Here is a 20,421-nt window from a genome sequence, read left to right as displayed (position 1 = left end):
GCGGCAGGGGGCCCTCCACATTATCGCGTTAAAATGGTTAATATCGAAAAAAGCTTCAAGTGTCCACATTACCTGTAATTAAAGTAAAAGCACCGTTTGTTGGCTACCCAGTTTATAGTATTTCGTTTTTGCTGCACGGTTTCACGTCGCGATTATGACGTACATTCCTGATCATGGGTAACGAAACGAGAGGCGGTCGGAGCTAGGAAACAGGGAGGGGAGGGGTGTAGGGGTGGTGGCCAAGAACGTAAGAGCTCCGGAGCAGGGTACCTTTGGCTTCGCCACTCTATTCAATTTTACGAATCAATCCTTTTCATAAATGTAAAACAAACTTTTTCACAACGCAGTTTACCAAGCTAAGAGCGGCGCCCCGAATTGCCATGTTCATCTCGACCTATATGTCTACGTTGTGAAATGCCGAATAGTAACGTGGCTCCTATGCGATACTCATGGGCTATAGCATGAGCACGCTGCAGTTCATGTTTTGATTTGAACGCCATTTCGGCAAATGTGATGCGGCAACGGGCAGTTACGCGTGAGGAAAAAGATCCTTACGTCATCAATGCGCACGCTGTCATTATTACACCTACCTTCGTACGAGCCTAAGTTCGCGGCGTTGTCGGTAGAGATCGGTGGCCTGGACGACATTCGTCTTGGCGGCGGGTCCTTCGCACGACCTCCGACAGGCGACGGGTTGCCTGTGGACGTCACGGGACGGAAATGCTCAGAGATTTTTCCATCGAAAGAAGATCTCGAGCCTTCCTTGCGGACCTCCCCCATTCCCGGCTTCGACCTCGTCGCCGTGAGCTTCCGCAAGTGCATGAGAGCAGTTGTTGCCGGCAGTGGTACGAATTCTTCTTGTTCTTCGAAGCCACGAGACGCTCAGTTGGGCGTGCGGTTGATACGCGTGGTGCTTCTTCTTCATTCTCCTTTGTTAGGAGTGGCGCCCTTGCTCATTCAGGGGAAATGAAAACAATGCCGTGTGGATTCTTATGCGACGATGTTGCGCCCAACAACGCTTTTGTTCAGCGTCGAATGCGTCTAGAAGAACGCAAGTAGCACCAAGAATCAAAGCCTACGGGTGGCCTTCAACGATGTTTCTTCTGTGACCACTTTGACCATAACAGCTGCCTTGCTGTCTGTATACCGATGGCGTCGCATTTCTTGCTCTGGCTTGGGTGACTGCCTTTTCTACAAACTTAGCGCTGCTCTTGCCTAAAATTAGTACTGTTGACGAGTACAGTTGTCCTGAGCAAATGTACCGTTAGGGTGGGCAGATGTTGATTACACTCGTTAGTTTGCTTCTAGCTGTAGCCTTTTGACTTGGCTCGGGATGAATTATGGCTGTACCCTTTGCAGACTTATACTCGTTACAAAAAAAAAGAGAAACCCGTAACCGATTACAATTGCAATTACTTCTTTCAAAAATATGATTGATTACGATTACTAATTACTCTCCCACGAACGTAATTGAGCGATCACTAAAACGTAATCGTTTATATTAACGTTGCTTTCCTCTCTACATTTAATAGCATTGCACAAACAAGTGTGTCCTCTTCAGCCTTTCACACGTTCTTTATCTTGACTAAGTATTCCTAAGCAAAATTTAATTATGTAATCTTCCCTCGTTTTCTTCTGAAGAGACCCGTAGCTACACTGAAAACTCGCTTAATCTGCGTGTTAGAGAGAACGGCTGTGTAGTAACGCCCAAACACTTTGCTCAAACAATTGTGATTACTCAGTGCCGGAATTATCAGGTCTATGTCCTCTATGAAGAGTAGCACTTCATTGTTTTTGTGGCTAAGGGAAAGCGTTCGCAATAGGGCTAGTGAAAAACAAAAAAAAATGTATTAAGCGATTCCCTGGCATCAACGTTCATAGTAGCTATCGCTGTCGGCCCATTTGAATTTGTCCATCAAAGTCGGGTGGACATCCTCGCGGCATGTAATTGCATGTATTACACGTAATTCATGTAACTACAAGTAATTCTTTAGTACAAGTTCGGCCCTTTGTAATGAACGCACAACACATGTATTATTTATTTATTTATTTATTTATTTATTTATTTATTTACTTATTAGAGTACCCTCAGCGCCCAAGCGACGTTAAGAGGTGATGGATGACATATTCGTTCAAATATTAAATAAAGAAAACACTCAAGTGCATGTAATTACAAAAGAGGTTTGTGATGGCAGCCTTTAATAACTTGCTGTTCTCTGTAACAGCGAAAGAGGGAGGAAAGCGATTCGAATCTTTGATGGCCTTTGGTGATAACTAATATAGGAAAAGATTAGTGCGCCAAAAAAAGAAGGGCCACTTTTTTCGGGTGGTCCCCGTGTGCTGAAGGATACGATGGTTCTGAAATGAATCCCTGCCGAAGGGTTTGATTGTGAAAAAAGAAATCAAAGGCACTCAGCTACGCCGACGTGGATGAAAGCGAAAGGGCTGCGATGTATTTCCGATGATGATTCGTTTCACGAAACGTAATGGTGTTGTCTTCACGCTGCATTGTGTCATTTCTGGCATCGCGTGCCTCGGCCTCGTTGGCGTACTTGCGTGGACTTCCAAAGGAGCCGGGCGCAGCTTATTGACTGAGAAGTCGAAGATTCGTTCATCGGAGCGCACGACACCAAAATCACCGCACCGACTGGCAGCACCGTTATGCGCGGCGTTATGCATAGACCGGCATCCCGCGCAGTGTCTCTCTCTCTCTCTCTCTGGCCACGGGACTTTTTTGTAGCATCTCCGTCGAAGGTGCTACCATCGGAGCGCACGACAGAACTCGCCGAAATCACCGCACCGACGGGGAGTGGGCCACTGCCGTCAGCGCCTCTGCTGAGGGAGGGGCAGTATAGGAACACTGGCATGATGAGCGGCGTCGGAAACCACCGGTGAAAGAAGACGAAGACGGACGGATCACGTGACTTTTTGTACTATCTGTGGCCACGCCGCAGGATTTTCCGCTTCATGATCCATATCATGCTTTCGCATTAAAAAAAGTACTTTGGGAAAGAGAACGGGGGGGGTTCTCTCTCTCTCTCTCTCTTCTTTTTTTTTTTTTTTGCTGTCTTTCACCAACTGCGAGGTTAGATTTTCATTTAAGAGACACTCGACATCCCAGATAACACATTAAGGCCGAAGGAGCTAGTAATTGGGTAATTAAAACTCGCATATGTTTGCAAATTCCTACTAGTCGAGAATTAAGTGCAGCCTCAGGAGAGTGCAAATCTTGTGAATACCCGCAAGCATATTTTAATGCAGTCTTCAGCAGACACCAAGGTCATCAAGGGTCAGCTAAATCTGCAGAAGTTTGCCTAAACACCGCTAGAAGTTTTAGAAGTTTCTCCGTCGCCTGCATCGGTAAATGGTTTTGACAGAGTAAGTTGTGAGGGGCAACTCGGTTATTTGCAAAGCTTCCACTCGATAGAAATTTCATCCTGCCGTGGTGATAATCTGAAGAACAATATTAGGTACCTGGTCCACGACAATAATTGACATTTGTCTTGACTCACCTGCCTACATGGATACAAAAATGAATATTTAATTCCAGATCTCCAAAGATTTCAGTGGGCCAACCACTTCACTTGAATGTCTAAGCACAATCTTGTATCTTAACCGTAATTTGCATTGAATGGTATCCCTCAATTCGATAAGCTTCTCCAATACTTAAAGGCTTGCACCCATTGTGCAAATAAGTGTTGCAGCTAAAATCTGTCTTTGGCTTCTAATACATGCGGTACCTGCCTTTTCAAATAAGGCTTTAATCACATGTCCGGTTTATAAACGCAGAAGCTTGTCGGAGAGACAAGAAACATCGAAAGTGACGCCATTCAAGCTGGTTTATGGAGGAAACCTTGCGACGACGTTCCTTGTCATGCTACCGAACATCACCGACAGAGAAGACCACCTCGACGTCGCCGTGTATCGCTAGCGTGCCGAAGAATCCCGACAGCTCACCCGTCCGCGCATCAAGAACCACCGGAGTACCGAAAGCCGGCACTACAATCTTCGACGACGCTACGTGGTGTGCCATCCCGGTGACCTTGGACCACAATATTCTGTCGTGGCCTCACGTTAAAAGCTACAGCAACGTTATTCCGGACCATACATGGTCTTTCGACGTATTGGCGCACTAAACAATGATGTCATGACAGACGACATTGCGCAATCACAGCGGGTCTGCGCACGTCCTGAATTCGTTATGTGGTGTGTATCAAGCCATTCTGCGCGCGCTAACGAACTGTGGGACTTCCTATCTTTGTTGCTTTATTTTTTTTCTTTTTACTGCATCTGCTTTTGTTTTCCGCCATCTTGTTATGTTCGCAGCAACGGGACGATGCATTTTAAGAGGGCGGCATTGTCAGGCTTTCTTATTTTCCGGTGACTGTCTTTCACCGGCTAACAAATGTTCAAAGGTACCACCAAGCCCAAGACGCGCCTTCCTGTATCTGAAGTTTCTGTAATATCATCGGTGATTCTGTCCGATTTCTGTTATCGAACCTTGTGCAATCGGATTGTATGCGCGACACGAATTGCGTAGCACTTCGAATTTTTTTGTTTTACGTGCCAATACCAAGATTTCAATGTTGAGGCACACCATCGTGGGATACTACAGATGAGTTTTGACCACGAGGGGATATTTTGCCCCTAATGCATGGGAAACGGGCGCTTTTGCTATTCGCCCCCATCTCAATGCCGCCACCGCCGCGGTCGGGATAAGATCCCGCGACCTCATGCTTAGCATCGCAACACCATAGCCGCTAAGCCATCGCTCCGTGTAGCACTTTCATGTGGGCACGCCGGCAACAGCGATCGCAATACAAACTTCGACAAGTCATTGATAAATATTGACACGCTTTATCCGCTGATGGCATTTCGACGATCGACGAGTGTGCTCGCCGCTATAGTTGTACTGAGTGGTAATGGTTTTGCTTGGCAAAGGTTCGCCCAATAAATGGCTAATTTCGTGACGTACGCGAGTCTGGGGTTTCTGTAAGAATCCGTTTGTAATTGTCTGAAGTGTACTGCTTGCGTCCTGTCTAACCTCGCATGAGGGAATGAGTATGCTCGTCTTTGTAACGCCATGTCATCTATCCAGACATGTACACTACAAACAGATGCACATCGTGTGGCGAGGTTGCCCCACTTAATCACATGTTATGGGAGTGTCAGCAGTTAAACAAGTCGGGCAGTGCCGACCCCTCCGTCTCTTCCACCCCCAGCCTCCGCTCGCGTGGGAATACCGCACTGCTCAGCTCGATCCCGACAGCACAACTCTGGGCCGTCCATCGAGCCGAGGAAGACGCTTCGAGACAAGGACTCAGAACCACGTCTGAGGCGGGTGCCCAGACCCACTAAAACACGCCGGACTCAAACCTTATTGATTTGAAAATAAAGTTTACGCCCTCTCGTGGCGTGCGTTGTCACTCTGGTTGTTCGCAGTCACTACAACGTGACAAAATGTAACGTTTTTCTGCCTAATGGTAACGAAATTTCCACACTTACTCACAAAAACGACGTAACCAGTAATTACACAGATCCATGCTGCGCGAGCACGCTGCGAGAGCGGCAGCAAAGAAGCGGATATGCAGCTATTGCAGCCGGATCGTAGCAGGCGCCAAAGGCTGACGCCATCAGAGCGCCATTCGCATCCCCGCCATCGGACGCACACCATCGGACGCAGAGAAGAGTAAACCTGTTGAAAGAAATCGTGTTCCGCGGCCACTCTTTGTGGCCACTATAGCGGCAAATTTCTTATGACGGGAAGGACAACCCCCGACTTGAAGGTTTAATGACTGTCATTCGTAGTGCTTACAACGTGAACGTTAACGAATTTGCTGGTGAACAACAATTTCATCCCAATGACTCTCATGCTGTGCCACTAAGAAACTCTGGTTTTCTTTGTCCACATTACCGTACATGCTCTCTTTCGCATCATCGTCGCCTTCATCTGGCTCAATTTCAACTTCAGCTTCATCCTAATTGAAAAAGAAAAAGGAATTCGCACATGATCAGAACGGCTGTTCGAACTCCTGCCCTCTGCGTTGACACGAAAATGTGCGCCGCGCATTTCAGCGTTGTGCTTTTGCATAAAACTCCAACTTTCACAATTTGCATCAGATATTGAGCTAAGCAAACTGCGAGAGTGCAAGCATGTTTGGGTGCGGGTTTTCTTTTTTTTTTTTTTTTGCAGGCAGCCGGAACCAATACTTCCTCACGCATTGCAAAGTAAGCGTTCTTTTGAAAATCGTCTGGTACACTGTGAGAGATCGTGGCTGTCGTAGCAAACGATTTACAGCTAGACTAATCGATATGTGTATCAATTTTTTTGTTATATATTTTGAAGACTCACCATACTCTTTGCCATTCCGATGATCCGATAAAATGAAATCCGAAGACACCTAAGCACTTCTTATGAGTTGCCAGTGTGAAAGCCGTGAACACCGCTGAGCAGTCCTTCGAGTTCGAACTCCTCGCGGGTGATCGAGCGCGTAGAGACGCTTGACCAACGCCTCCTAGATATCACTATGCCGGCACACTTGCATTCGTCATGAAATGCTACCTTGCCCTACAGCCATAGAATCTAATGGGAACGGCCACGAGTAGGCCGCGGCGATTTTGACGTTACAGCTTTCGTCACGCCGGGCTCGGCATTGGAAATTTCGGGTCAGGTGGCACGGCGTCACAAAGCAGAGTGCACAGGCCTGCCGTCTAGGACGCACAGGTTTAGCCCAGTGGCTGAGACCCTCGGCTCCTGAGCGTGGGGTCGCAAGTTCGAAACTCACTACCGCTAAAATTTTTCCTTTCCAACTTATTCTGTTCTTATACATTAATTTATTTACACTGATCACCGAGGCGCAGTTAGAACTCAGATGAGATCTTGCGCGGCGAAAGTACGCGCGGATAACACAGGCCTCCGAGAGCGAGGGTGGCGCGGGGTCGCGGCGATGACCTCTGCCCTCACGCAACACCTATTCCCTTTCGCCCGCTCTGCTCAGTCGAGCCCGCACGTGACCTGCCGTGGCAACAAATCGGAAATTAGGTGGCAGTTTTCGCTTGTCCAGACGACAGACGCCGGCGTTTCCTCTCAATGGGCCGTTTGATGCTTTCGCATCAAAATATTCCATCGAAAAAGGTTATGCCTAATTACATAAGTAACTGCTACCCATAGGAATCTCACCATTAGTGCTCGAAATTTATCGCAAGCTTGTCCAAATTTCGCTTTGCTACACGCGAGTACTATCTTAGTTATAATATATAGGTCTTTCAAAAGAAACATCTCTTTTCTATGCTTTGGAAGACGCGTATACGGGACTGAAGGTTTTTCTTTATAGCACAGCTTTATTTTCGATTTGTATGAATGTAGTTATTACAAAACTTTGCAGTCGAAAGCCCGGTGTACGAACGGTAGTGCGCACACTAGCCGAGAAGTCTTGCGGCGTTTTCTAAGCAACTGGGAAGTTATATTCATTTGAATCTGCAACTGCACTCGTAAGCGCTCCTACAAATGGACTTGGAGTAAATGTACGCATTTATGCAGTAACTACAATCGCAACGTAAGTTAAAGCTGGCGAGGCCCAGACACGCAATTTTTACTTGTTTGATCTCGCCAGACGCAAGAGATGAGGGATCTTGGCAGCATTCTAAAACACGGCGCGCCTCTGATCACCACAGGGCAATGATGCGCAAACGTTCGGCAAATCACAACTAAGCATGAAAGTTCGTGCGAAATTTCACACATGCGAAAAGTAGCAACACGATGGCAGGCGTCAGGCCAGTGAAGCTGTGCATACTTGACGTATTGTGAATATAGAAAGCTTACAAGTGGCATTTCAATGTGAGAAAATAGCGGCAACATAACTGCACCGTTTAAATTTCTCGAGCTATAACGAGTGGCACTGAAAACGAGAACGCTAGAACAACAATGAAAAAAGCAATTATAGGCGTCTATAAAGCACATCATGCCCCCAGTGTCTCGAACAGTGTCCCTGGTACGCAGCAAGCGGCGCTGGGCATTGTGCGGTGTCGGTGCTAGAAAAAATTGCACTTCTTCTTCGGGTTCATAGGAGACCCGCCGGCACAGCGGAACGCTTTCGCGAACGGCTTGAACTCTCGGGCGGCTGCGTTGCATGCCGGTGACCAGGCGCTTCCTCGGCCGTCCACTTCGCAGAGAGTGTGGCACATGGTTAGGAAGAACACTTGCTCCCCGCTGTACTGCTCCATGCCTTTCAGCCGCGTGTCCTCGCGTCCGTTCAGCGCCTGCGCAGATGAGGCGACCACTGTACATTTTGACGGCACGCACGAGCCAGTTCAGCACTAATCCTACTACGTTTCAGCTGCAGAACTCGGAACCAGCGAGGACAAAACCAACTTTCCTATATAAGACACATGGAACACACATAAGGGGGAAATGGCACATCCGCATGCTTGCGGAAACATAGCGTGCTTACTGTCATTCGTTGCAGTCTTCAGCACGGCACGTTCCATTAGTATACGGGTCCTAGTACACTCTACCGCTGATTCTAGCAGACCGAAGAGGGCTCTTGTTAAGAAACGAAAAAAAAAAAGTTCCACTCCCACGCGGCCTGGCAATCGACGTTATGTGAAGCTTTTTGCAGAAAGCTGGCTATGTAGCATTGTTCGGTGAAGCCTTACCAGGTTGACCAATGCGTTTGTGTAAATCCAGTATTTATGTGTGTGACGCGAATGCAGTGAACTATGGAAAAAGAATTCAGCAGATACCCTTAAGAGTGCTTACGTGTGGGAATACGAAAGCATTATGATCGCTTATGTGAAATGCTTTCGACGTGCATCAGAGTTCTTTCTGCCGAATCCGTGTGTGTGTTTGGGTATACGTTGGCCACAGGCCGGAAACATTTGGACCATTTTGTTGCAGATCGACAGCTGCCGCTGAGATTGACGCTTTGGAGTGCATCCCTGTAGATACAGCACCGATGAAATCTGTAGATAAACAGATGCGCGGGAGCCAGCGACGTGACGTGTGCAATGACGCACACGCTAGGCACACCTCATTTTATGGCACGTTCACACTGAGGCATTCGGCGTCTGGAGCGGCGCCCAATTCGGCGGAACCCAGTTCGGCGGCGGCGAGATCCGCCGGAACAGCCCCTTCCGCGCCGATCGCTCCCGGACCGATTTTTGCGGCAGCTGCCGCCGGATTCCCTCGCCGCGGTCCAATCGGAGCGCGTCTCAGCAATTCGAAAGATGGCGGCCAAGCTCGACGCGCTCGTCATATCGCAGTCTTGTACGCATCGCGACGTCGGAAATGCTCATCGAATTGGTGCGTAACCGCCCCGCCCTTTTTTACAAGTACCACGCGAAGCACAAGGTCTAAGCGACCTGACAAGGTCGCCTGACCAAGTTACGCGCGCTCTTGCAAAGCAGGACGAACCCACCAACGCCGGTGGCGTCGTGTCTTCGGCGAATGCTTCTGCGCGACGCGCTTCGCCAGAAAGGTGCTCGCCAAACAGGGCTAGCAGTACTGCCTCTTCTTGCTCAGGGTTCATCATTGCCTTTCCAAGCAATGGGGGAGACGCGCAAAATGAACACACGAACTGGACGTGGGCGGTGACAACTGCGCAATTTCGAGTCGCGCGAACATCCGGGATATCCCGCGCTCGCTTCTAGGTTAACATATTATGGGGCAGATGGCGCTGTATGTCGTTCCGGCGGCGCGGTGCGCAAGTGGTGTGAACAACGCGATTTTTGGCGGCAGGAGAATTCCATTCGCTGTAGACGCCGGATTCCTCAGTGTGAACGTGCCATTATACACTAATGACTTGGCGGCGGCGGGAGTGCATCGCAGCAGACACAGCACCGATGGAATCTGAAGAGCGAGTGACGCGTGTGAGGCAGTCACGGAGGCAGCGACGTGACGTGTTCAATGACGCCTGCATGACGCAGGTCTGGGTTCGATTCCTACCCAGACCTAAATGTACTGAATTTCCTTTTCAATTCCGTTAATTGACTTCGTTTACAAAAAGCTGCCGGATAGATTTGAAGTCAACCCGAGCACTTTAATGCGGTAGCATTAAGAAGTCTGTGTCGCAGTAAATCCGGCATCGGCGTACCGTGCCGGTGTCCTGCGTCGGATGGCGTTTCGGCAAAACATTTTTGAACCACCCATACCCAGGCCCTCAATGTGACGCAAGAAATTTACTAAAATAATTGAATTTATCGAGCTAAAATATGTGGAAAAATCGTAAACTACGACATACACACAACCTGCAGACATGATATCTCTCGGGTTGTAATTTGACCACACGAAAAAACATAATTCTGTTAGGCGAAAGCCCTTCACCCACACAGACCGGCCGGCGCGATGGGTGTCTTGGGGGCGCTGTACTTGGGGACCACGGAGCGGCGCGCCCGATTCCTTGCAATACCTCCAGCTGGCGCTAGCCTGCGACGCATCGCGGCCCACGCAAGAGGCCGCGTCGCCGCGTTTCCACCACAATGCCCGCCCTTCGTGCATAGCCTTCGCGGCCAGCGCTTGCCTGTAAACATTACGGTTACATGCGCTCCAGCTGCCCTGACGCGTGGGAAGCAGTCAGGGATCTATCGCGTTCCACTCTTAAAGTGCCCCTAAAACGGTTCGGGAAAATATTGTAGACGCGTAGGGTACAGCTAAAGTTAATCACTCGCACCACAATTTGTATGAAATGTCCCATATTAAGAGAGCTACGGAGGCTTACAAGTTACCCTCCTCCATATTCATGCATTTTCTCCTCAACTTATTCGCCGAGTGATCGGGGCTAAGCTCCGCCTTCACTGGCTCTGCGTCATGATGACACGTCATGTCGTCGACTTCCGGTTCTCTAGGAAAGAGCGCGCGAAGCTGACATAGCCTCTCCAACTCTCCGCCAGCTGTTTGGCAGTCGACCCCAAGCGAGAGCTATCGAAGCAGCGTGCGTTGCAAGCATTCTGTCGCAGAGCCGAACTACTTTGGTATTTCGGTAACCACAGGCAAGCTGGTCGTTTCGACGGAACGGTGGAGGCGTAAACTCAAGCTGATGAAGGAACTTTAGCGTAGACGTACGTGAGCTGCCTGATCGGTCTCCATGGTCCAGCCACCTGTCGGAGCAGAACTTAACCAGCCAAACAAAGAGCTAATATTGCTGTAACTAAGTGTAAAACAATTACACATTTACAAAAACAACGTGCTAACGATTACACTCCTGCGAAAAATTTACGCCAGCAGCAAAGAAGAATGCATTTCGTTACTGCTACTGTGTGTAGTTGAGCTCTGTGCCACCAGGTAGCTGTACCGTGCAGACCATTCACATTTGTGCTCCTGCTCATCCCGTGAAACGATACACTCAAATGGCCAGGCCCTGTCCCCTTGCGCTTGCGTTTACCCTAATACCGGACTCGCGAAACGCTATTGCGTTAGTAACCTTCCGGTTTAAAGTGATGGCCGCAAACGCGCAAATCCCGGCGCCGATTGGATAGCGGCCGTCCGATGCGCTGCGGCCAGTCCACCCCTCTGCTGCCTTGCAGAGGGACGCGATGTCGCAGCTTGAAAATTGCCTGTCGCTACGTTTGCAGTCCACAACGCAACAAAGCCGAATCATAGAGCTGGCGAAAAAACCGAGTCCGACTTTGACCGCGGAGCTCCCGTCAAAATGGAGCACGTTGTAACACAAGCAGACGATGCTTGCGGTGTGCCGGAAGTGCTTAAAGCTTTAGCTCGGGCCCAACTCCGACTCGGCCTACTCAAATACACGTAAAACGCAAAAACGTTTTTCGGAGATAACCCTTGGACCGATTTTAAGGAAATGTGTTGCATATGAAAGAGAAAGTTAAATTCTACTGACGGTTGGAAGTGGAATTTTGATTTAGGGCCTGAATTCTGTTAAAACATTTTTCGAAAATTGAGAAGTTTGAAAAATATAGAAGCACTAAGTTTACAAATTAATAGCTCTGCATCAAGAACAGATATCGCGGTTTTGTAAACGGTATCTATTAGATAATTCAATGCGGACAAATTTGATATGTCAATTTGTATCTTACGTGAATTTGTTACGGTGTCTACAAGAGTTCTGCGAAAGCTGTATTTCCTTACTACAATCTTTTTTAGATTCATATGTAACATATCAAATTTGTCCGCTTTAGATGTGCTATCAGATACAATTCATATACTTGCGATATAATTTTTCCTTGCTGAGTTACGGAGTTGTAAACTTGATAGTATCGTTTTCTGAAAATTTGCGATTTTTGCAAACTTTCAATAAAAGATTGACGACCTAAATCGAAAATTCGAAACCATCAGTGATAGATATTAAGCTCTTCTTTTAAATGCAACAAGCTCTGTCTAATTTGGTGCAGTGATTGCCGAGAAAAACGAATTCTCCTTTTACATGTATTTAGATAGCAGCACCCAAGCTAAAGCTTCCTCTTAAGTGTAGTGAGAAATTGTTCTTGTGAATTCTCTTTCTGTTACTTTCTTTTTATAGAAACAAATTAACTAACATTCCAACTGTTACGAACATCTTTTGTTCACCATAAAGGAGGAAAAATTATCGATGACGCGCCCTAGGCAGCCAATCGGATAGCTCGGCCTACTGACGTCAATTGGGTGATTTCGTCATATGAGGGGGGGAGTGGCTGAAAATTCCACCGAGCAGTGTGCTGCGATCGGCAGCGATGTACACTTTTAAAACCTTACAATAAATTACACGCTTTACGCGGAGCACTTAAATGCGTCAATTAATGATCAGAAAGACCTACTCTAACGACTCCGTACGTTTGTACAAAATCGTCAAAATTGTTGCAGGGTTCCTTTAAAGGTCAAGCTTAAGCATCCTCTAATTTTTTTATGTGTTTTTAGTGTTCGCGCCGTCGGGCATATTTAGGTACCATTTTTCGGTCACGCCACCTGAGACAACGCCGGATTTTCGTGTAATGGGGACTTGCCTTTATAAAACTTCTATCACGATTGTTTACGTTTTGTATCAGCATTATTGTTGTATTGTTGCCGCATTCGGTTGTATTGACATTGTTTTACTTCTTGTGACCTAATATTGCATTATCCACCCTGCATGGACTTCGTGTCCGCAGTATGTATTAAATAAATTAAGTAATTAAATAAATAAAATAATGCTTTCGCATTAATAACGGGGGTGCGCGTGTGTGAGAACGAAAACAAGACGACAACGACGGTAACGCCGATTGCATGATTACTACGAACGATCGAATTACTGTAATTGAGCGGCATGGATGTGCGAGATTGGTAAGAAACGCAGAAACTGAATGCTCACTGACGCAGCATGTCGTATAACTTAGAGGACACAGCCACGTGACGGAAATACTGTAGCGCAACCTTAAGCCCCGTCCTTCAATGTATGGCAGTTCGGACGAGTGTGTGTCCGTGGGGGGGGGGGGGGGGGGGGGGGGGGGGAGGGTTGAACGTGCTCGCGCCTTGGCCGAGCCAGATGACGCTGCTATAGTGAAGTTCGATGCAGCGTTGTACTCAGACACTATGTGCACCACGAAAAAGCACGCCTCCATGTTTGATTAATGGCATCCTAACGACGAGAAGGGCCGTGAAAGTCCGTTACGAGCTTTTTCAGTCCGGGCCGTGAACATCCGGTAGGAGCGTTCCATCGCTCCTTGCACGGATCTTAACTATCTTAACTTGTTCTCGAGCGTCTTTGTTAAGCTCCAGGTTATAAGTTAGTCTTGGTAAAATACAATGATTGTACACTTTTCTTTTCAGCAGCATCGGTAAGCTGCCGGGAAACATTTACTAATTCCTGTCGTATGCATTCTAACGGATTTTCATTATTCCGTAAGTTTCCTTCTCTTGATCAGGGTCCCCCGTGGGTAACTGACCATGAATTCTAGTACTACACGTCATACACTTCAAGAAACAGCCTGAGCGCTGAAGAAAACTTTCGTTTGGGGAATGGCGCTGTGGTCAGTGCACGCGACCTATTTTTTTTCCACTACCCAATGTGCGAGTGCCATGTCTTGTGGAAGGTCAGAATGCATGGATACCTGGTAAGGACATTTCATGTTATCAGTACATTGGCTTAGGCTGAGGCCTTCTTCGTTGGCCCAATGACGTCCAACTACGCATGTCTTGCATCAGCCCCAGTAGCTTAGAGGTATTCGAATTTTGTCCGTACCTTAATGTATGCTGCGTGAGCCACCTCCAGCGCCGGCAAGAAGGGGTACAGCGTCTCTTGGTCGACCTCTTGGCGCTGGCAGTGCAGGGCCTTTTCCAGGTGGTCCGAGCCACCGGCCACAGGCGTGTTCCTCCCCGCCGCGTCGGCGATTTGAGCCACCGCATCCAGGGCGCACAAGAGGCACCGCGCGTACAAGAATCCCAGGCCACCGTACAGCATGGCAGCGATACCGTTGTGATAGAAGAATGGCTCGTTTAGTGACGCAGCTGCAATAGCCATCTTTAGGAGGGCATGGTTGTAACGGCACAGAGATACTACGTCCACCCGGTAGACTTTAGACACGAACGACCGGATATACCTGCGCCACGCGCGGGCCATTAGTCGGTGCTCTTTACAGGTTGGTCTTTACAAGGAGGCAACCGAGCCTACGCGAATGTTCTTGCGTGAGTGGTATGCGGGAGTCATACGGATTACAGACTTCGGAGGTTTACGTACCTCTAAGTGCTGACATCAGGCGTACGTGATCGCCCATGCCTGGCATCAAGACACGTTTCCCTATATTTGCCACCACCGACCATTATATCATGTTACATCGGCAATAACAACTCTCTATACGACCTCAGGAATAAGAATGGCAAGACGTTTGATGATGTTGCCTCATAGCGAGTCCATGGTGGCATTGTTTGCCGCCGCCACTGCGCTGGCGCCTTGCCTCATGTGAGCCTAATGTATACGAACGTCGGAGGGTTTCGTTCCAGAATGGATTGTCGCGCGGATTTTTTCCGCTGGTACGAGCAGTTCGTTCACACCGGCGAAAGAACGATTACCACAAGCAGCCTAATCCGGCGACAGAGTTGGAGCAATGCCAAGCCGTATACCGCTTACGCGACCGTGACCACAATCTTGAATAGTGGTACTCTCTCGCCACAGTGCCCGCCGGTGACTGGGTTCGTGACTACGTGGCAAAGAAATCCGCTGTATCTATGCCGCGTCTTCTTTCGCTTCCTCGGCTGAACTTCGCCACGAGGACGTCGCGCGGCGCGCGATGCCAGTGTTCTAATTTTCGCGCTAATAGGGTACTTCCTGTGAATGTTTTCCTCCCTTGAGTAAAGTGCTTCGTAAGGATGCCATTGGCGCGATTTCCCGGGTGCGCATCATCATTGTCTGCTGCTGTGCAGCCAATATTTTACACTGCAAGATCAGGGAGACGGTGGTTATTTATTTGATACCCATTGCTGCTCTAAACTTCGCCCTTGCAGATGCTTATGGCGTTCACCTAGTCTGCTCGCATGACGCTCATAAACTTGACTGACTTCAAATCATGACCGTGTATCGACATGCTGACTAGCAGTTACGTGCACCCAGAAAATATATTATGCTGCACTAACGGGGATTTATTTTTTTTATAAAATGTCGCAGTTTGGCCCGAAAGACGAAGCACTGATTGGTATAGCAAGGTATTAGACAGCGATACGAAAAAATAATCAACTGTGGGGTTTTACGACCAAAATCCACGATCTGATCATGAGGCACGTCGTAGTGAGGACTCCCGATTAATTTTTTCTACCTGGGGTTCCTTAACGTGCACTTAAATATAAGTACATGGACGTTTTTGCATTTCTCCCCCCATCGAACTACCGCTTCCGTGGCCGGGATTTAATCCCGCGACCTCATGCTTAGCAGCGCACCACCAAAGCCACTAAGCAGACACGGCGAGTGACACCTATACGATGTCAGCAAATTTATCAGGTGCACAAACTGCCGTAAACATTCACCCACTAACTAAATTACAAGCACGCTGTACCGCACGCACAGAAAAACACGAGCACATCTCAATCGAAGACAGCAGGCAATCGCTTCTAGAACAATGGCGTGAGAAAGAGTGGCAATAGCGGCGAGCGAATTCCCATTGGTGCTGCCTCTCGCTTCAGTTCGAACAAAGCCAACACCACCTAGACCTTTAGGGCCTTTCCACGGTTTAGTGACGTCACCGGACTACGACGGCCCTCAAGGTTCGGCTTCCGTGCCTGCATGGCTTTCCACCACAGTTTCGCGTGCTGATTATGCCGATTCAAGAATAATAATACTTTTTTTAATCGTGTTTTGCCTGTGAAGATCCTAACTCATTTTTATTTTTGTCCTCGTTTCGTTGAAGGTGTGCCCAATAACTTTTCCACCGACTATTGTGATTTTTTGTCAATTCGCAGATGTACGAAATTACGTTCGTAATATTTTTAATTTAAATTGATGAATGCAAGGCAAACAGAATAAAGCACGACACAAACAGAAGCAAACACAAGAAAAATGCAATATATAGAAATACATCATGAAACTCCGTTTCAGAACCAACAGAATAATAACCAACAAAAACAGTCACAGTGAAATAGAGTAGTCAGTTCTTCATTGTCTTCAATTTTCGCTCGTTCTTTTGCAGCCTTTTCAACAAGTTGATCGTTCTTTTACAAAGGTTATTTAGAAGCGGGTATGCATTACCAGTTCTGCAGTGTGCCCATTCTTCACGTATCAAAGTCAACACTCGTTTATCACATCACGTGTCAGTGCCAAGAGCGCTTCCTTTTCATTTCATAGCTCATGAATTTGTGTGGCATGCTGTTCGCACCTCTGTTTGTCAAGAGCTATTACCGCTGCAAGAGCAGTATTTATTATGGCAGGCTGAGGAAACTTGGCAACACCACGGGCATGTTTAGCTTCAGTGTTATCTTCTAGCATTAAGTTCTCCTAGCAAGCTAGGCACGAAAGCTTTTTGAACGCAGCATGAGCACAGGAACCGGCAACATAGGTGGTTGCAGGGAGATTTGGTGCCTTGTCATAGCCATCGTCAGTAGCCTCAGTTTCAAAGTTATCAAGCGCAGCATCTTTTACTGCCACTGAAGCTGTTGCACTCTGCAATTCTAGGAGCTCCAGAGTATTCTGCAGACACAGCTGTCGCTCAGACTAACAGACTTTTCTTATGGAGGTGTGGTATTGTGCATCACAGAGCTGAGGGTATTTGACGGACGTCTCTTCCCAGAAATCTGTCTGAAACTTTCCCAAAAGCACAGAGCCAAACTGCGTTTCATCTAGGGAATACCTTGTTACCTTTGCTAAGGTGCCTGTGGTGAGATGGAGGTCGCTACGAGTCTCTTTGTAAGTATGCCTATGTCATTTCAGAGACTGCCACAAATCTAGCCACTCTACTACATTCAGTAGGAACTGGGCCTGCGGACTTGTTATCGATTTGATTCGTGACTGCAGCTCATCACAAAGCCACACCGAATCCACAACCTTTGCGAAATGCGAAGGTTGTGGATTCGGTTCCCACCTGCGGCAAGTTGTTCTTGCATCCACTTTAATTTCCATTAATTTATCATTTCTTTATTTCATTTATTAAGCACAAGTAATTTCCCCTATGTTGTCTTTGGTGTCAGTGTTTGTTGGCTTCTTATGATATGACTAATAAATATCGGAACCTTCGGTTAACCCCCTCTCCTCGTTTGTTACATAACGAGGGTCTAGAATCCGGCAACATTGATGCCTTCAGGTAGCATGTGTGGGTTTATTGACCAGTTGCCTTCCACCAAAAAAGATAACGTTCTCGTGACGCCTGCGGCACAGAGGACGTTCCACGTCCGCCGCCAAGGTATGTGAGTGGTGGCGCTGGCTAACACTCCCAGGGTTCTACTAGGACACATAAATACCCAAGAAAGTGGATGGGGAAACAGCGCCGCGGTAGCTCAATTGGTAGAGCATCGCACGCGAAATGCGAAGATTGTGGGTTCAGTTCCCACCTGCGGTAAGTTGTTTTTTCATCCAGTTTAATTTCCATTAATTTATCATTTCTTTATTTCATTTATTAAGCACAAGTAATTTCCCCTATGTTGTCCAACAAACACGTGTCAGTGTTTGTTGGCTTCTTATGACTAATATGTATCGGGACCCTCGGTTAACCCCCTCTCCGCGCTATTAACAAGTTGTTTAAAACGTGGATAGTGTGCTTCGAATGGCCTATTTTTGGACATATCAGTAAGAAAATGGCATGCACGCATTCACAAATAGCAATATTGTTGAGAAACCATCCACAGTGGTTGCGAATGTAAGCAATTAGCCTGAACAAACGTACGAAAGAACGAATGAAATGCAAGCGAACGAACAAGCGCGCGACTTCCCCTGCCTTTCCTCGCAGCACGGTAGCGCGAGAGCTATCGCGCGACAGTTTCCCCTCCTCCCGCCCTCCCATCAACTTGGTTGCGTGAGAGAACGCGCCCTTTCCTTTGGCGCCTTCGACGATGAGTCCAGGAACGCAAACGAGTACTCGAAGGCAATGTGAAAGCCGGCTATACATTCAATCGGCTGTCAAGCTCCGTTTTCAGTGCAAGCACAACCTCAAGGCCCGGTGTGCAAAATGAACGACGTTTTATAGATAATCACTGAACGCATGCTTACAACTCTGGACTTAGCGAACATAGCATTTGTCCCAAGACGACACGACACGACAACAAAGCGTGTTAGTGAGCATCGCCACCGTCGCCGCACATTTCGTGCGCCATTCCGACGCTCACCGTGAGTACTTCATACCTATCGATACTTCATACCCATCAGAATAACGTATACGTTTATTTGAAGAAACAACAAAAATATTCCAGTTCTCCCGAACGGAACACGACATGCAGGTGCGAGAGACTATGTGTCTGCCCCATATGTCAGCACTGGTAAAATGCACTGATCATACACATTCCTTTTCAATGATAATGGTAAGCTTCCAGTGAGGAGCTGGCAATGTTTCCGTACGCGATCCAACCCATTCTTATTCTTCTGTGAATTCCCTTCTCGTGATCAGGGTTCCCTGTGAATAATTGACCTAGGTACACGTACTTCTTCAGAGACTCTAGAGACCGACTGGCGATCCTGAGCTCTTGTTCCTTTGCCCGGCTATTTATCATTATCTTTGTCTTCTGCATATTGATCTTCAATCCCACTCTTACACTCTCTCTGTTAATGTCCTCAATCGTTTGTTGTAACTCGTCTGCATTGTTGCTGAATAGAACAATGTCATCGGCAAACCGAAAGTTGTCGAGATATTCGCCGTCGATCGTTACTCCTAAGCCTTCCCAGTTTAATAGCTTGAATACTTCTTCCAAGCACGCAGTGAATAGCATTGGAAAGCATTTTGTGTGCTACACAGACAAACAGCAGTTCTGCACGCAAGGTAACGTTTAACATCAACTCACCACTCTCGTGTTAGCCTAAACGTTGAAGAAATTAAACTTTCGCTGTCACCATCACCGGTGATCATCGTCATTCAAAGCAACCAACACAGAAAGCTTCACTCACATGATTGTGACAGTGCGTGGGATCTGCGTAATTTTTTCATAGTGACTCCACCCGCTTTTCGCTTACAGTCTCGTTGCATGTAAGCCTCATACAAAGGGTTCCGAACTCTCGAATGGACGAACACAAGACGGAGGAGGGGACTGGGTGCGAGGCGTGCGGCTGAGCTGCTATTCTCTACAGGCAAACAACATAGTTGCACATTTTGTTTGTCCTACAACGTCGCGATTTATAACAAGGGGAGTAATTGCCTTTCTAACACGGCTGCCGATACTGATATAGGTGCTGGTACACTTGACAATTAGGGCCTACAACATTACTAGCACCAAGACAAAATAAGAGAAATGCCGCATTTATGTTTTTTGACAATTCGCCTGAAGACAAAAGAGAACGCGCTAGACTGCCGTCAGGCTTTATAAAAAGGAAATAAGTTTTATTGTTATTCAGTAGAAAACAAAGTGTCGACATTTGGCCGTCCCACTGGGTCGAGTCAGGACTCTGAACATTTACTCAAGACTTGGCACTTTCCACTAAATGCGGTGCGGTTGGCAACCCTAGTCATACATTACACGTTTCGACGTTGGCAGTTAAGCACGAGGTCGTGGGATCGTATCCCGGCCACGGCGGCCGCATTTCGATGGGCGCGAAATGCGAAAACACCCGTGTGCTTAGATTTAGGTGCACGTTAAGGAACCCCAGGTGGTTTAAATTTCAGCAGTGCCCCACTATGGCATACCCCACAATCATATCGGGGTTTTGGCACCTAAAACCAGATAATTTATCCTTATTTTTTTAATTTCGACATTGGCAATATGCATCTTGAAACTGTCAAAATGCACAAAGACGAGAACGAAGAGACTATACAGGACGAAGCGCTTGGTTAAAGAAAAGAGTATACAAGACGAGGCGCTTCGTTCCACCCTCTTCCTTCTCGTCTTTGTGC

General features: G+C 47.5%; 2 protein-coding genes across 2 annotated transcripts in view; both read right to left on the bottom strand.

Moving 5' to 3' along the window:
• The window catches only part of LOC140218554 (endothelin-converting enzyme 2-like), a 40,171-nt gene extending 39,391 nt beyond the window's left edge, over positions 1-780 (bottom strand). Inside the window, exon 1 of the mRNA XM_072288332.1 lies at positions 591-780. Coding sequence (XP_072144433.1) covers positions 591-780 — 190 coding nt within the window. The remainder of the gene's footprint in view (positions 1-590) is intronic.
• A 6,550-nt stretch (positions 781-7,330) lies between these two features.
• LOC129384764 (uncharacterized) lies at positions 7,331-15,004 on the bottom strand. Its single transcript, XM_055070362.2, has 2 exons — positions 14,151-15,004; positions 7,331-8,259 (listed from the first exon to the last, which is right to left on the bottom strand). The coding sequence occupies exons 1-2, from the start codon at positions 14,526-14,528 to the stop codon at positions 8,032-8,034; spliced, it is 606 nt and encodes a 201-aa protein (XP_054926337.1). The 5' UTR covers positions 14,529-15,004; the 3' UTR covers positions 7,331-8,031.
• Between the last annotated feature and the right edge of the window lie 5,417 nt (positions 15,005-20,421).

The sequence above is a fragment of the Dermacentor andersoni genome, chromosome 5, assembly GCF_023375885.2.
Source record: "Dermacentor andersoni chromosome 5, qqDerAnde1_hic_scaffold, whole genome shotgun sequence".
Taxonomy (NCBI): Eukaryota; Metazoa; Arthropoda; class Arachnida; order Ixodida; family Ixodidae; genus Dermacentor; species Dermacentor andersoni.
Note: the sequence above shows the minus strand (reverse complement) of the source record. Positions and strands in the feature narration are given on the sequence as shown.

Excerpts from the sequence above, each read along its gene's own strand:
- LOC129384764 (XM_055070362.2), bottom strand. The coding sequence starts at position 14,528 with ATGGCCCGCGCGTGGCGCAGGTATATCCGGTCGTTCGTGTCTAAAGTC. Across the intron at positions 8,260-14,150 it reads CTCACGCAGCATACATTAAG|GCGCTGAACGGACGCGAGGA; the intron begins GTACGGACAAAA and ends TCATCTGCGCAG.